A 17,182-nucleotide genomic window follows, 5' to 3' on the forward strand; every position below is an offset into this window, starting at 1 on the left:
TCTGGTTGGGTTGACCTTTGGGTTTGCTGCGTGTAGCTGCTTTCCACCTCAGTGTGGCCTTTCCCAATAGTTAAAACTTTAAATACTGAATTTGTATAATTATAATCTTTTTGTGTTCTTAAAGAATGACACTCAGCAGATTTTAATGTGTTACCCTGCTTTTGAGCTGCCTTTAAAAGTAACCCTCAGGATGGTTTCAGACCCTAACATTTACAAAGACTGGCTCGTGATCATATGTATAAAAAAAATCCACAAGGCAGCATAGGAATATTATGTATATTCAATATTTATGCATTAAATACTTGTCTCTTCTCATACAACCCCTGTCACCTCACAGAGCCTGAAGTAGTCAGAGACCTCTCTGTTGTCACTGCCACAACCTCCTCTATTTCTCTGAATTGGACTGAACCAGAGGGAAAGAGCTCCCTCTACAGAGTGAGGTGGACTAATGAAGCCACAGAAAGGAATCAAACAGTCACTGAAACAAACATTAATGTCACTGAGCTGACGGCTGGAGTGCAGTACAGTTTTACTGTCATAGCAGTGGCTGGAGATAACACAACAGAGAGTGCAGTGGCTGAGATTTCTCACTACACCAGTAAGATGATGGTTATTATTGGAAAAATTAGCGTGCTAGTTTTCAATATTGAAGCAAAGCTCTGTTACTTGTAATGTAGGGTTTTAACCTCACAAACACATTCTACTCAAGCGTCAAGATGCATTTTGTGTCTTTTTTAACCAAGAACAAATTTGAACTAAACCTGAAAGAGTAGAGTTTATGCAGAGAAATTTTCCAATTTGGTTCTGTGGTGACTTCTCTCATGGCAGGTTGTATGTTTATCTCCCTCTCCCTGCTTTTATCCTGCTCTCACAGAGCCCGAAGTAGTCAGGAATCTGACAGTCATGAATGTCACAACATCCTCCATGTTTGTGGACTGGACTGAACCAGAAGGAGAGAGCTCAGTCTATAGAGTGCAGTGGAAAAGTATGACTGGAAAAATGAACTGGAGTTGTGATGTGACAGAGACACACATTAACATCACTAACCTGACGGCTGGTGTTCAGTATGAAATCAGTGTTTCTGCATTGGTAGAGAATGGAAGTGCTGAAGGAGAAAGTACCACAGTTTCTCGATATACGAGTAAGTCAGCTAATAGTATAAGTGGGATCTAACTGGGTGGGGCAGATTATCTGCACTGACATTATGAATTACTTAATTTTGGTTTTAACTTTAGTGATCTGTTCATAACAAATTTGTACAAATAGAACACAACCTGTGGGTGGACTATAGGTTTCAGAAAGGTTGGCATCACTGTTAAATGGTCTGAAAAATACAGAGTTTTGACTCTTCAAAAGGTTTGGTTTGATGCAGGCAGGTGTGTAATATCTTATGAAAGTTCAGTGACTTCATTACAAAAGATTAGGAAATGTGGTTGCTGGAAATGACCCAGGTGATCAACCTGCATAGCAATGCTGACAAGAGAAAATGTCTTTGATGTTAACATAAGCTGCATTGAAAACTATCAGTGTTTCTGCTATGAAACTTTCTCTCTCACAGAGCCTGAAGTAGTCAGAGACCTCTCTGTTGTCACTGCCACAACCTCCTCTATTTCTCTGAATTGGACTGAACCAGAGGGAAAGAGCTCCCTCTACAGAGTGAAGTGGACTAATGGAGCCACAGATGGGAATCAAACAGTCACTGAAACAAACATTAATGTCACTGAGCTGACGGCTGGAGTGCAGTACAGTTTTACTGTCATAGCAGTGGCTGGAGATAACACAACAGAGAGTGCAGTGGCTGAGATTTCTCACTACACCAGTAAGATGATGGTTATTATTGGAAAAATTAGCGTGCTAGTTTTCAATATTGTAGCAAAGCTCTGTTACTTGTAATGTAGGGTTTGCACCTCACAAACACATTCTCCTCAAGCATTAAGATGCACTTTGTGTCTTTTTTAACCAAGAACAAATTTGAACTAAACCTGAAAGAGCAGAGTTTATGCAGAGAAATTTTCCCATTTGGTTCTGTGGTGACTTCTCTAATGGCAGGTTGTATGTTTATCTCCCTCTCCCTGTTTTGTCCTGCTCTCACAGAACCTGAAGTAGTCAGGGATCTTACAGTAATGAATGTCACAACATCCTCTATGTTTGGGGACTGGACTGAACCAGAAGGAGAGAGCTCAGTCTATAGAGTGCAGTGGAAAAGTATAAATGGAAAAATGAACTGGAGTTGTGATGTGACAGAGACACACATTAACATCACTAACCTGACGGCTGGTGTTCAGTATGAAATCAGTGTTTCTGCATTGGTAGAGAATGGCAGTGCTGAAGGAGAAAGTATCACAGTTTTTCATTACACAAGTAAGTCAGCACTTATTGAGCTCAGAAAAACTAAAAACAAAGTCTACCTTCATTTTTAGTCATTTCACAGCTGCGTACTATCCTGATCTGTGTCCTGGGAGCAACTCTTAAATGGCTCTGCTTTTACTCTGAACACAGCCCCTGAAACTAGGAACAGAATAAAATTAAGGTATGTTCCTATTTTAGTTTCATTTTTATTCTTTTCTCTTCTCTCACTTTTAGAGCCTGGAAAAATTGGATCACATAGTGCGGTCCCAACCAGCTCCTCCATTTCCCTAAACTGGACTGCACCCCCTGGTGAAGTGTCCAGGTACAAGATAGAGTGGCATAATGGTGGATCGGTGATGGAAATCTACATACAGGGTACCTCTACTGTAATATCAGACCTGAGTCCTGGTACTTCCTACACAATCCAAATCAGTGCTGAGAATGGAGCTAATGAGGCAGGAGAGCCCTTCATATTCACTTCAGACACCAGTAAGAAACACTTCCTCAGCTGGACATTCTGAGTAAAAAACACAAATGTGTTTCTTTTCCTTATTTTGTGTTTTTTTTTTACCTGCATTGACAGAACCTGATGTAGTCAAGAATCTGACTATTGACGAAGTCACAACATCATCTGTGTCTTTGACGTGGACTAGACCTGAGGGTAATGCTACATCATACATAGTCCAGTGGATTGGAGAGGGAAAAAGTGATGAGAGAACAACCAACGAAACCTCCTTCAACATCACTGGACTGAGCCCTGGCTTCCAGTACACCATCACAGTGTCTGCTGTCTCTGGAGATCCAGGAAACAAAGGACAAGGAAACTCAAAAACTACTTTCACAAGTAGGTCCATACTCTGACGACTGTTTTAATGATGATCTGATTTCATATGTTATTATGACAGACTCAAGCGGCAACCTCTGGTCTAAAAATATGAGACGATTCAGAAGTGCTAAAACCTGCTGTTTTGTTGGGAAAGCTGATTTGCTTCAAAATCCATTCCAAATACAGACAGGTGATGTAAGGGAGACTATGTCCATTAATTATACAGTCTATGGACAAAATATGAGCTTCAGCCAGCAATCAGTAGAACAGTTCTTGTAATTTTTCTCCTGGATCACTCAAATGCACGTTATAAACACACTGCTGTTTAAAACAAAAAAATAAAACAGAACGTAATCTGCATTAATCTTTATAAATTCTCCCACAAGATTTATGAAATTTTCCTGAGGTTATGTTTATTTGCTATGTCAAATATGAAATTCGCTGAGGCCAACTGTCTCAGGGAGAACATCATAATGTAAGGATTTAAGTTATTACGTGATTGTAATCTGTATTTGATTACAGATTTTCAACATGTCGAGTAGCATTATTTGATCAGTTTATAACTGGGACAACAAAACGTGAATCTGCAAGTTTTCAAATAATTTTTGTACTCAAAGATCATTTTTACAGTTTTCTTTGTGAAATTCTGAACCTTTTAGGTCTATTCTAGGAAACATCATTTTCTAAAGTAATATAAAATCGTGACAATGAAGTGTCTCCATGACTACTACACACTGATAGTTTAATTGTTGACTTCCAAGGCCTTTATTGTGTGCAGTGATACAATACTTTGTAGTTTATCGTCTATAATGTTTCCCCTATTTGCAGGACTATAAAATGTCTTAAATGGCAAAAAATATTTACTGTATCTGTCCTGCCAGTTTAAAAAGTGACATGGCATGAATGAGTAATGTCCTTTTTCACAGTACAGTCACAATAAAACCAGATGTTTCACTTTTCTGTTGTAGAACCCGTGGCACCTGCTAGCATTGAGGTGAAGCTACGGGGAACAGATAACCTTAACATCCACTGGACTCTGCCTGGAGGGAGAGTTGATTACTATGTCGCAAGCATTTCAAATAAGGAGCTGGAGTTTTTTTACTACATCAAAACAACAGAGACCAGTTTCCACTTCACTGGTCTAAAACCTGGGAGAGTTTATGTCATCACAGTGACCTCTGTTGCTGGAAACTTCAGTGAGACGTCTGAAGCTTCATTTGCCACTTGTGAGTCTGATAACTTGCATGTCACCTGTCATAACATGTTCCTGCAAAGCTTGAAGTAACAATAAAACTTTCATAAATGCTGTTCAGTTTATAACATTTAGCTGGGTCTAAAACATCAAACTTTTAAATGAGAATAATCTTGGCTGACTCTGGATTTTGTTGAACAGCAATAATAACAAAATGGTGTTAGATCATTATTTATTTCTATAGTTAATTTTAGTTACAGTATATACGTTGCTTTTGCTAAGTTATTGCACAAAAAACACCAATCAGAAGTAATTGTGTGTAAACCTGTTTCTATACCTGTTAGACCCCACATCTCCTGGTCCCATCATCATCAGTTCAAGGACAGTCTCTTCGCTTCATGCTCAGTGGGCCATTCCTGCTGAGATGGTTGGTGCTCCAAACATCAGCTACTTTATCACCTACAATTCATCTCCTGGTGGTCCTGAACAAAATACAACAACCACAGTCAACCAAACAGTGCTGTCCCAGCTGTCATCAGGAACTCTCTACAGTATTTCTGTACAAGCTGTTGGTCCTGAAGATTTAAAGAGTCCAGCTGTTTATGAGTCTGCTTACACCAGTAAGTATGATGATTGTATTTTTTTGATCTGAATATATAGCTTCTATTAATTTTTGGATAATTACCTGGTATGACATCACTTGTGGTCATTTAAAGTGTGGCATAAGTGAAAGATAACTTGTAACTTTGCCTTACTCTTAAATAAGATGTCCTGTATTTATCGTCTGTCCAGCCCCGTACCCTGTGCTGAACCTTGAATCTGAACCTAAATCCGCCACCTCTGTGGAAGTGAAATGGTCAGCCCCACTTGAAGTCCAGGCATATTATAAATACTCTGTTAAAGCCGTGAGTTCAACTGGAGAAGAACATAATCAAGAAGTTAACTCAACAAGCACTGACATAACGGGCCTAGAGCCAGGAACAAGATACAACATCAGTGTGAGGACGATCGCAGCACCAGGAATTGAGTCAGATGAGGAAAACACCTTCAATTACACCTGTAAGGCCTCACTTTTAATACTTACAAGTTCAGCTATCCCAAACCATACCAAGAAATAAAACTTTTCATTGATTGGTCTAAAGTAACCCCATGCTTTTTTTTTCTGTAGTCCCTGAACCAGTGACCAACCTGACCCTGACTGCGACCACAACGACTGTTGAGCTGTCATGGCAGAGGCAGAGTGATCACAAACCCTCCTACTTCTACTGGGTCCAGGCTTATCAGGACAACAAGCTGATTCAAAATAATTCAACCAACACTGAGACATTCACCTTCTACAATTTGTGCCCTGGAGAGTTTTACACTTTTAAAGTTATAACAGTTGTGGAGGGAGTCCCGTCTGCAGAGATGAACAAATCAAGTAACACATGTATGTCTCTGAGGCAACAGATATATATATTTTTTCAATAATATTTCCAGTGATGACCTGAAAAGATGACCTAAAGTATAATGGATTCAGTGGTGACATCTGCAGGACACCAGTACTAGGCTATGTGTTGATGATTACTTTTGAAAAATACCTTGAATTTTGTATGGTACAACCTTAAAGCTGGGACTGTAGACAGACAGAGAGCAGCTTGTTTAATCAGCAACCAAATCTGTAATAAGACAAACGCATGGATAAAATGTTGTCCTAAAAGCATTTTTATCTTATTTTTCAGTGAAATCATTAACTTAATATTTTGTATCCATTGATAGAATTTCAATCACAGAGATTCAGGAAAAAAGGAGTTTTTAAATCCAAATCTTGAATGTCCACATTCCTAACAGCATTTTACAACTGCTCATTAGTAAGAAAACATAAATGTAAATGGGATCAAAACAGAATAGTTATCTTCTGAGATGAAACTCACACATTTATGAGAATATTGAACAAACCGCATCTGGAAATCTCTTATTTTCCCTAACTCAACAAACTTTCTGAGTTTGTTTCACAAATGTGTGAGTTTAGTCTCAGAAAATTACTCTTCTCCTCCAGCTCTACTTTTCTTTATTTCCTCCTAAAATTGCCCTAATATGTTATTGTTGCATCTGAATCATTGACTTTACATTGAAATTCATCAATCTTTTCCCTTTTTGAGGATATCAAGCCTAAATTTTGCTCTGATGAGTACTGACATTTTGCCCATGCATGATTTATAAAGCTAAGGTATATGTAGGAGATTTGTCGAGCAGAGCTGCAGGAGTAGCATCACACCTCTTCTGCTGAAGCTTTGACTAACTATTTGTAGACCTACCAGATCCCTCAGATCAGTACACCCCACTGCAGGGCAGGTCCTTATGTTGAGTGAAGTGTGTGCAAAATGTTTGGTTCAGTGACTCTTGTGTTGGTGTTGGTTAGAGCTGTCAATCCCAATGTCGCCCCACTCTTTTTAAAGGCCCCATATTATGCACAGCACAGCAGCATTGTTTCCAGGCTCTCATAGCCCCTCTGTTCAGAACGCTCTGATTTAGTGGGCGTGGCATTCATATGTAAATGAGCCACTGCTGTTTCCGCCCCACTCTTCTGTGTCACTGAGAGCGGCGCCACGAGCTCCGAGTGCACAATGTTTAGAAAACAGCAAAGCTTGTTTACCGTAACATTACAGGCTAACCGCAGCTAAAGTTAGCATCCTGAAGCTAACACAGAGACAGGGGGGACACTGAGGAAAAGCTCTTACATCTGCTCCACAGCACACAGCATTTAAAATACTCACATTTCCAGGGTGCAAGGTTTGTTGGTGGATGGTTGGTAATGCGCCTGGATTCAGGACCAGTCTATTCGCTAGCCCTCTGTTGTACTGTCCAAAGTTGGAAAAGCAGTTGGCTGTGAAGTGACAAGCACACACATGCACCATTTTACTGAGTGTAGCTGGCACATTTCCTTGATAAATGAACTCTAGCCACTTAGTCTTGTCTTCTTCTGAGAAGGGAAGCTTGTGCATGGAACTATGTTTACATTCACAGTACTACTAAGTGCAGGTTTTGTCATTAAATATCACATTTTGTGGGCTGGGAGGAAAGCCAAAGACCCACAAATTTCACTAAAAGAATTGATTAAGGAATTTTTGCATATTATGGGACCTTAAAGCGTAAAAGCACAACTGAACTGAGGAATGAACATTTGAATTAATATGAGAACTGACTTTCATGACAGAAAGCATGTTTGAGAAAATGATATTTGACTTACATTTTAATCTTATAGTTTGACTCTTGTTCTGAGGTTATAACTGAGGGCCAGGCTTGAGGGCTTTTACTACAGCGAGTCACCAGATGGCTCCGTAAGTTTTGCCTTCACTTTAGCGTGGAGCTTTAGTGTTAAAGCAGTCTATGAACCAAACCGTTACTATTAAAACATCTGCACAATTATTCAGTCGTTTTACATTATTTTAGCTGATTGTAGGAGTTTGTGATAAACTTTCAAATTTTCATTCCATCTGATCATAGAAAGTTCGCTCAGATGTTACTTGTCTGTGTCAAATGTTTGGCTGTGATTAGAAAACACAGCACTTTGTTTTATTACTACTAACTCAATCCTCTATGTTTCTTCAAATTAAAGTGATGTTTGATTAAAACCTTTGAACAGATGTAACCAAGGATTGTCTAAAAGTTTCTTACAATAAATAATTTTGTCTTTCCACAGGGCCAGCAGAAGTTCCCATCAGCTCCTTCTCAGGAAACACAACCAGCCTCTCAGTGACTTGGACAGCTGCAGGGTGTCATGTGGACTCCTACACTGTCCGACTGTACAGAAATGAGTTGCTAGTGGACAGCAACAACCTGAATGACACAACTGTCTCCAAACTGTTTGTGGGCTTAAAACCAGGAGTTTTGTACTGTACAGAAGTGGTCTCTACAAGCGGACCTTTTGAGAATACAAGTTCAAGTGTTTGCAACGCAACCTGTGAGTTATACTTACTTAAGATATAAAGCTAGCAAAACATTATTCACCATACAAAGCACATTTAATGTCCTTGCTTTGACCTGTTTTAGTCGGATTTGGATGACGTGTTGAAAAGAAACAAAATGTCATTCTCCCATTCAGTTCCCAACCCTCCTGGCCCCATCATGGTGGAGTCTCAAACAGAGGACACCATTAACTTCACCTGGTCTCTACCTGAGGACATGGATCACAGAATGTATAATTTCAGCCTGTCTAGCTCTGCTGGATCTGGTCTTACTGAAAACTCTTGGTTCCTGCTGGAAAACCTGGAGTCTGGAAGCCCGTACAGTATATCTGTTGTGACCGTGGGTGTGATGAACTATGAAAGCACTGCAGTGATGAAACAGAGCTACACAAGTGAGTATGAAAAACATACATCATGTTAAAACTTTGGGTTTTATCTTATACACTCTAGGATTTATGTTATATGTATAAAATATTTCTAACTGGGGTTTGTTCTTTTTCTGATTTGTACCTAAGAAGTTAAAAAAATTAATTACAATCTATTAAAAGGTTTTTTATTTGGAATTTTTTAATGGAAAAAAAACATACTGCAACAAGGGGAACATTTCTCCGGGTGTTTTTTTCAATCTATTTTTTGCTTTATGCTTGAGATGAACCTTATCAAAGGTAGGGTTTTCTTTATTTGTCATTAAAAACAAATTTAAACTGGGCTCAGTGCCAGCAGCAGCACACATTCACTGCCTACGACTGTAGCTACATGCCCAGCAACCACCTGTAGCAAAGCTTTTCTATGCGGGAGAGACTTAAGAGCCGTGCACCTTACTTAGCAAGAGCTAATCATTGGTACCTGGTTAGCAGAAAGCCAACTCATTTCGCTCTTCATCCTAAGCTGCTCCCCAAGCGCCTGAAAGCGAGTGAAAGTTGAGCCAAGCTCCACCCTTGTTAAAAAAAAAGCTTTATCTGTTTGGTGTTTCATTTTACTTTAGTTGTTTTTATTAGTAGCCACTTGGGATAACTTCTTCCACTCATTATTATCTGCACGCAGTTACTTGCACACTGGGCACACTCTGATTGGCTGAGGCAACTTCGCTTACTCTCCACCCAGCAATGTCCCAAAACAACCAAAGCATCAATATACAGGCTGAGGAGAGGGTTCGAGGTAGACGCTGACACATATGTAGCGGCTCATAGAAGATGATTAAGCCTCCAACACAAACCTGCTCTGTAAACCTGCCATGTTTAATGTATGTTCACGTTTTCCCAGGACCGTATCCTGTAACTCTGCAAAAAAACAAAACACAAATCACCACAAACAGCGTGACTTTGTTTTGGGTCCAGCGGGAGAGCAAACCTCACTTCACATACATGGTGCAAGCCTCCAACAATAATCAACCTGAAACGGTCACTGATACCTCAAAGACGATCAACGGTCTTCTCTCTGGGACTAACTACAGCTTCACTGTGACTACTCAGACGGCAGATGGCACCAAGGCAGCTCCCGAGACTGTGTCATATTTTACTCGTATGTATAAACAGAGTGCAGTCTGAGCTACTGTACCAACATCTAGAGGTCACAAAATGTTGACTTGTTTACGATGGATTCTCAGTCTCATGTTGATTAGTGAGAAAGTCTCTGTGCTCTGTCTGCAGGGCCGTATGGCATCAGGGGGTTGAATGCTAACACCATAAATACAACTGCTGTGGGCTTGACTTGGACTGAACCTCTGGAGTACAAGCCAGAATATACTTACCGGGTTGAGACTACAGACTGTGACTCTCTGAAAAAACAAACTATCTCAGAGAACAGCACACAGATCTCTGAGCTCACTCCAGGGACTGAATGTAGCTTCTGTGTCACTGTCCGAGCAGCAGACAACACTGAGGGAGAGAAGAATTGCACCCCTCAGTACACAAGTAAGACTCATCCTTCTCATTTCTTAATTAATGATGGATTCAGTTTATGAGCTGTAATATCCCCTCCTTCTCCTTAACATTATTACAGAGCCTGAGATAGTGCAGCCCAGTATCTCCAGTTTGGACTCCAACAGTTCAGTCAAGGTGCAGTGGGACAGACCTGCTGGGAGAGTGGAGCGTTATAAGGTTCATTTAAACAGCACCACTGGGGCTGACAGAGAAGAAGAGCTGGACCCAAGCAAGGACTCCATCCAGTTTGACGGCCTGTCTGCTGGAATGGCTTACTCTGCTGTGGTTACAACAATCAGCGGGCCCTTCAGTGAAACATCTGGACACGTTACTAATGCAACTTGTAAGTATGATTTGATTGAATTTAATGGCTGTAAATGTAGGCATTATCACTTTTGCAGCAGACATGACCAGCTTATCTTACAAGTCTGTTATTTTCTACTAAATGGTGGTTTTGCAAAACTTTAAAACTGTTTCAGTAACACTTTCATGGCAATAGATCTCTTTAACTTACCAAATATATTCAAAACCCACTATGAGTAGATCTCATTGCAGAACATAGAGCTTTAAAAGAGGATACTGAATTTGCTTGCCTGACCTCCTAGGACAGCTGTGGAGCTTCAATTGCAAATGCTGAGCCACTTCTAGAGACTGTTCAAGATTTAAGAGCCACTTGCAGGCAGTGGTCAGGCTCACAGTTAGCAGTTCACTTGTCACCTCAAATTTGAGAAGATACAGTTAAATCCTTAAGTTCCCACAGGACTGGGGTTGTTTGTTGCTTTTTTGCATTAACATTTGAATCAGTGGTAGTCTTTGAATGCTGTGCTTAGGGATGGGGACCTTTTACATACAGTAAGGTACAGATGCTTGGAACCTGGCAATCAGTATTGGTAACTTAACAATACAGATTTTCAGTACTTGGTGTGTGTTTATGTGGTAATAAGTATTTATTTGTTTGTTATTAGAGTCTCAAAGTTTTTTTTAAAAGTGACATCTTTATTTTTCAGTATATAAACTTGTAATGCTGAGTTCATGTCCAGCGTGGAAAATCACTTGCTCGTCTTGTACAACAGTTCTGGGAGAAATAAATGCATTGATGACCTTCTGAGTGGGCAGATTTAAGGAAATACCTGAATTTAGTTAAGTTTAGTTGAGCAAAGCCAGCCTGCATAACTTTGGTCAACTTGGTCTGACAAGAGAGTCACAGTCAAAAATGATTCTGATGTTGGCCTCTTTCAGACATTGGAATACTTTGACATGTAAACAGAGAATAAGAGAGGATCTATAACTGAGCCCTGAGAGACTCCACAAAAGAGAGGTTCACTTTAGGAAGAGGTGTTTCCAAGCTTTTCAGTAAACAACCTGTTTGACTGATATGAATTGGACCAGTCCAGCACATCATCACTGATTTCAACACTGTTTCCAAACAACTGATAAATATGCTGGTGAATGTATCAGAGATCTTTGTGCCCATGTTGTCCTACTTTTAACTCACTTCCCACAATCCTCTCAATCTCTTCAGTCCCTAACCCACCAGGAAAGATAGAGGTGCTGAAAAAGACGACCAGCTCCCTTCATATTATGTGGGGTGAAGCCCCTCTGATGACTGGTGCATCATTCTTCTACCGGCTGTCTGACATATCAGCACAAAGAGGAAATGACATCTCTGTCAACAGCACCAGTCATACTTTTACCGCCTTGCTGTCTGGGACGCCCTATAACATCTCGGTGGCAACAGAGGGTGCTATGGGTTTTCAGAGTGATAGGGTACAGATCAGCATGGTCAACACAAGTAAGGCCTCTATTCAATTAAGTTAATTAAGGTAAAAAACTTGTCTTGGTTTGCTTTGATGACATAAACACCTTAACTCTGACATGTCTTTCAACTACAGGACCATTCAGTGTGACATCTCTTCGTGTTTCTGAAACTGGGGAGGACAACATCAAAGTAACATGGAACAATCCCGACCAATACAAGGAAAGCTACCGTTTCAATCTAACCTGGCAAAGCTCAGATGGTCAGGTGCTCAGCGACACAGCTCAGGATAACATATTCAGCTTTAAGGGGCTGACTTCTGGCACCCGCTACAACATCAGCGTCACCACACAGACTGCTGATGGAACACAGAGTGATACCGAACAGACATCCAACTGCACAAGTAAGGTCATAATAACCTGTATAAACTCCAATATTAATGTTATTGACCAAAGGTATTGATTGTTAAATCATTTTTCCATTCCTGTTTCTGCTTCAGAGGCGAGCCCGGTGACAAATTTTACATGTAAAGGTCCAAACAAAAAGAATGCAGAGCTCATCTTGACCTGGGACTGTCCCAGAGGACTTCATTCAGGCTTCCAGGTCTCTGTGAATGGTAGCAATCCAATTACACCGACGCACCCACACTGTAACCATACTGTGACCAGCCTAAGTCACTACACTCAATACAGCGTGACTGTGAAGACCCAGAGCTGTGGACTACCCAGCAGCCCCATGTCTCAACTGTGTTGGACAGGAATCACAGGTAGGACATCGGGTCAAAGGTCAGAGCTAAAATGTGTTTAAATACACAAGTTTTGCTTGAAAAGGTCATATGAAGATTTTTTATACTGTTTTTTTATTAAAATAAATGAATGGATGAATAAAAATGTCAGCCACTGCCATGATAAAAGGGATGATCAAACCTACTTTTATTTACCATCCATGGTTGGGCCAGGAGCTACGTCTCACACTTTTTAAAAGGCATGAGTCAAAATACTGACTTCTGAAACATTTGTTTATGAAAAACACTGTAGGCTTTTTTAAGTTAAAAAATCAAATAAAATATCCAAATTCAGAGATCTGGAAAGAAAAGGGTTGCTCTAGTAAATCCACCCCACACTACATAAAACCATATATCCGCAGATCAGTTGTGAGGTCATTTCAAAACTTCTTGATTCATTAATTTTTCAAATTTGTTTGTTTTATTGTTTAGTTGTTTTGTGAAACAAGTAAGATTAATCTTTACTCCAACTTTTTTTCTCAGATCCTCCCATTCCTGCAGTGGACGATAAGTCACTGGTTTCTGTAAAGGAAAAACTGCACAACAAGTTCTCCCTTCAGATAAACTCCAGCTTGCTGAACAGCACCAATGGACCCATCACACATGTTGGAGTGCTGGTGACAGATAAAGACTTAGGTGTGTTTGTTTTTCTTATCTGAATGTCCAGACGTGTTTTATACCATGCAGATCCTTCTTGTGATGCTGTGCATTTTAACAGTGATACACTTTTCTGCACAATGCTAAATCAGCCATAAACTGATTTCTGTTCCTCTTTCAGACACCTCTGTTTTCAGACAATATCTGGGGGAAACATACGATAATTGGAAGGCGGAGAAAACTCTTGTATACTTGGCAACTGTCAGAGACATGAACCCCCAATCCCGGAGTGGGGACAATCTAGTGAACATAGTGGTGGGAGATGGGTCTGTATGGGAGGGCTACAGTAATGGTGTCCTGGAGGCCAGTACAAACTACAAGTAAGAGCTCAAGTTGTAGATCTAAACAACTAAAAATGTCTAAAATGAAACAACAATAGCACTTTTGTGAGTTATTGAAGTTGTATTTTAAGCCTTCAGGACATGGTCCCCATGAGGAAGCATGTTAAAGTGTCTCATTTGTTTTCTCCTGTAGAGTTGCTGTTGTGATTTTCACCAATCTGGATCTGCAAAATAAGCTTGTAAATGGTGAACAGTCACTGGTCTCTGTTTTACTGTACTCTGCTGACATCCATCTTCCAGTTGACCCAGGTATTAAATCTAAACTTTTCATCTGTTTGTAATGACATGCTTCCTCAATGTGAAGATGTCCTCAATGTGTCTTGTGTCTCTGTGACACCATTTAGCTGTGATTGGCCTTGCTGTTGGGGCAACATTGGGTATTTTCTGCATTCTCTTCATCATCCTTATCGGCTTTATTGTCTACTGGAGGAGGTGAGTCACAGCAGTCGTTCCTAATAAAAATAAAAGTACTTTAGAAACACTGTGTTTTAAAATGAAACTCTAAACCCCTCTGTGTGAATATTGTAGGATATCCAACAAAGAATCACCAGACATCCAGTTTACTTCCATGAGGTAAGGACATCATTTTGACCTTTCTATTAATGAAAAGTCAAATTAAAACAGCATTTCTCTACAGCTGTTGGTCAATATTGCTTTGTCCTTTTTTATTTTCCCAGATCTAAATCGTGAGTACAAATTCTTTGACTCATATCTGTGAATTGCCAGTTTTAATAGTAGACATAGATTTCATGTTAGGAACAAACCTGATTGTTGATGACAGCAGCTTTCTCTGAATAAAACTCATGACTCTTCTCTGACCTCTGGTGTCTCAGTGCCGCTGTGAGAGTGGAGGATTTTGAAGCTCACTATAAAAAGCAGAAAGCAGACTCTAACTGTGGCTTTGCTGAGGAGTTTGAGGTAAGGCACTATTTGAAATACTGATAGAGAATGAAGAAATGTGCATATTTTATCTTTAGGGCCAAGGTCGAAGGATGTCCAAAGTAGTTAATTACATGTAGTGTTAAAACTGTCATTTGACTGATGCAACAGTGTCGAATTCAGCATTTGAAAGTAAATCATGAGGAGATTTATTCTTTTAGTCAGCAAAAAGTCAGACACTGTTTACACTGTGAAGCCACAAACACAATATTTTAGCTCATATACTCTGAGACAGCTAAAACTCTAGTATTGTTTGGATAAGGAGTAAAATCAGGAGTTTTCAATTCATGCAGTCTTCTCATTGACACAGAGGTTTTATTTCAAAACAGTACAGACCTCAGGATCACAAAATTATCTTTATGAGTGGCTCTTTAAAGCCCCAAAACTGCTCTGTTTTCTAATTTGAAGTTAGGTTTTGGAATTTAGGTTGAACGCAATTAATTGCCATCCATAGAGACAAGCCGTTGTCTTTTCTTCTTCCCTTTTTCTTTCAAAGGACCTGAAGGTTGTCGGCATAGGACAATCGAAAACAAACGCCCTCACACTGGAGAACAAACCCAAGAACCGTTACAACAATGTGCTTCCCTGTGAGTCACCCTAACAGACCGTCCTCTGCTGCTCTCAGCCATAACAATCATCTCTCTCTTTGAACCATATCATTACTTATTAAACCGAATCACCACCATTATTCAGTTTCATTAGCCCTAAGTTTTCAGCTAAACACTCTTCTCTCGCCTCCTAGATGACTCCTCTAGGGTGAAACTCTCTATTATCCATGGGAGTCCACATGATGACTACATCAATGCTAACTACATGCCGGTGCGTACTGACAACAAAACTGCTAATTCCTTTGCTTAATGCTTCTCCAACCATTGCACCTTCAACCACGTTCATGTTTAATGGGCTTGAAGATCTCCTGTCAAAGTGAGCAGGATGAATGTGTGTGTTCTGCAGGTGGGCTTACCATTTGTTTTGTTTTTACACTTTGACAGGGTTACAACTCCAGAAAGGAGTTCATTGCAGCTCAGGGTCCTTTGCCACACACAACCAAAGAGTTCTGGAGGATGATCTGGGAGAAGAACGTTCAGACTTTGGTCATGCTGACACGCTGCAATGAGCAGGGGAGAGTGAGTGCAGAGAACAGTCACGAAGCCTTTTAGATACATGATTGCTTTTGACTTCTTCTGATATAGCTGCAGTTGGGCCTATATCATCCATATTGTAATAGAAATATAGATAAATTAGATCATCATAGCAGACAATGACACCTTATCCTTACCTTTATGGTCATGCCTTTTAAAATGTATCCACCACCTCAGAAAACGCTCAAAATTTTCCATCCAATAATTAAACTTTGGTATAGCTGCGTCCTGAACAAGCAGATTATTTGCTTCTCAATTGTTGTGTGTTATGGTTAAGTTGTTTGTATTGGCTTAAGTATACATAGAGATAAAAACAAGTTCAAATGGATAACATGTACTGAGCAGGTGGTATTGCAAAGTAGAATCTCAACAGGGTGAGCAAGATCCCAACACAAAGCAGAGGTATTTCATCTACACTCCTATGATAAAATCTCACATGACCACCTGCTCACTACACTTTATCACTCCCAAAACCCAGATAAAACCAAAGCACACAAGTTGACACCAATTATTAATTTACAAATATAGTTATAGTTATAGATATGAAGTGATTTATATATGCAGCTTAAAACAGTTGTTCCTCTGTTTAGTAGCAGTATCTTATCAACAGTCTTATCACTATCAGCCTACTTGCACCTCCACTCCCGAGGAGCAGGTGTTGCCTAAACTGTGCCACTGTTTACTTTGCTTTTCCAAATGATCGTTTCTGTGTACTGATTATGAAGTCAAAATACTCACTCTATTTAAAAACTGAATAGTTTCTGTGATTTTTTCAGGTGAAATGTGAGCAGTACTGGGCACCTGGCACTAAGCACTTTGAAAACATCATTGTGACTACAGCATCTGAAATACCACTCAAAGACTGGACCATCAGAGACTTTAATGTAAAAAATGTAAGTGTCAGGTGTCGCAGGTGATAAAGAAAACATGGGGGAAGGAGGGTTAAAGAAATGGAAATGAAAAATAAAAATGTACTTCCAGTTCAAGCTGTAAGCCAACAGGTTTGTAAAATACTCCCCATCTTTCCATGGGGCTGTCATTTAACGCCTCAATAATTGTGAAAAGCTGTATCCTAAAAAAATCATACCTTCAGTAAATGTTCTTCTTGTTTAGATAAACTTATTCCCTTAGCCTCATGAGTTTATGTGAATGTTTGTCTTTTAGGTGAAAACTGCAGAGACACGCTCGGTACGACACTTCCACTTCACAGCCTGGCCTGATCACGGGGTGCCGGAAACCACCGAGCTCTTGATCAGCTTTAGACATTTGGTTAGAGATCACATGGACCAGTACTCTGGAAACTCTCCAACAGTAGTCCACTGCAGGT

At 40.0% G+C, this 17,182-nt stretch overlaps 1 protein-coding gene across 1 annotated transcript in view; it reads left to right on the forward strand.

The window, feature by feature from the left end:
- LOC141796219 (receptor-type tyrosine-protein phosphatase beta) overlaps positions 1–17,182 on the forward strand; it is a 46,387-nt gene that overhangs the window by 27,401 nt on the left and 1,804 nt on the right. Inside the window, exons 11-38 of the mRNA XM_074677206.1 lie at positions 338–598; positions 875–1,141; positions 1,559–1,819; positions 2,584–2,838; positions 2,933–3,193; positions 4,144–4,401; positions 4,712–4,987; positions 5,160–5,426; positions 5,536–5,796; positions 8,050–8,310; positions 8,452–8,706; positions 9,578–9,835; positions 9,964–10,227; positions 10,316–10,579; positions 11,759–12,028; positions 12,129–12,395; positions 12,492–12,758; positions 13,260–13,412; positions 13,555–13,753; positions 13,908–14,023; positions 14,119–14,206; positions 14,303–14,347; positions 14,584–14,692; positions 15,210–15,300; positions 15,456–15,532; positions 15,706–15,840; positions 16,632–16,748; positions 17,020–17,180. Of these exons, the coding sequence (XP_074533307.1) occupies positions 338–598; positions 875–1,141; positions 1,559–1,819; positions 2,584–2,838; positions 2,933–3,193; positions 4,144–4,401; positions 4,712–4,987; positions 5,160–5,426; positions 5,536–5,796; positions 8,050–8,310; positions 8,452–8,706; positions 9,578–9,835; positions 9,964–10,227; positions 10,316–10,579; positions 11,759–12,028; positions 12,129–12,395; positions 12,492–12,758; positions 13,260–13,412; positions 13,555–13,753; positions 13,908–14,023; positions 14,119–14,206; positions 14,303–14,347; positions 14,584–14,692; positions 15,210–15,300; positions 15,456–15,532; positions 15,706–15,840; positions 16,632–16,748; positions 17,020–17,180 (5,764 nt within the window). The remainder of the gene's footprint in view (positions 1–337; positions 599–874; positions 1,142–1,558; positions 1,820–2,583; positions 2,839–2,932; positions 3,194–4,143; positions 4,402–4,711; positions 4,988–5,159; positions 5,427–5,535; positions 5,797–8,049; positions 8,311–8,451; positions 8,707–9,577; positions 9,836–9,963; positions 10,228–10,315; positions 10,580–11,758; positions 12,029–12,128; positions 12,396–12,491; positions 12,759–13,259; positions 13,413–13,554; positions 13,754–13,907; positions 14,024–14,118; positions 14,207–14,302; positions 14,348–14,583; positions 14,693–15,209; positions 15,301–15,455; positions 15,533–15,705; positions 15,841–16,631; positions 16,749–17,019; positions 17,181–17,182) is intronic.

Source organism: Halichoeres trimaculatus, unplaced genomic scaffold (assembly GCF_033239565.1).
Source record: "Halichoeres trimaculatus isolate MK-OKI-2021-1 unplaced genomic scaffold, fHalTri1.1 fHalTri1_scaffold_10, whole genome shotgun sequence".
NCBI classification, from domain to species: domain Eukaryota; kingdom Metazoa; phylum Chordata; class Actinopteri; order Labriformes; family Labridae; genus Halichoeres; species Halichoeres trimaculatus.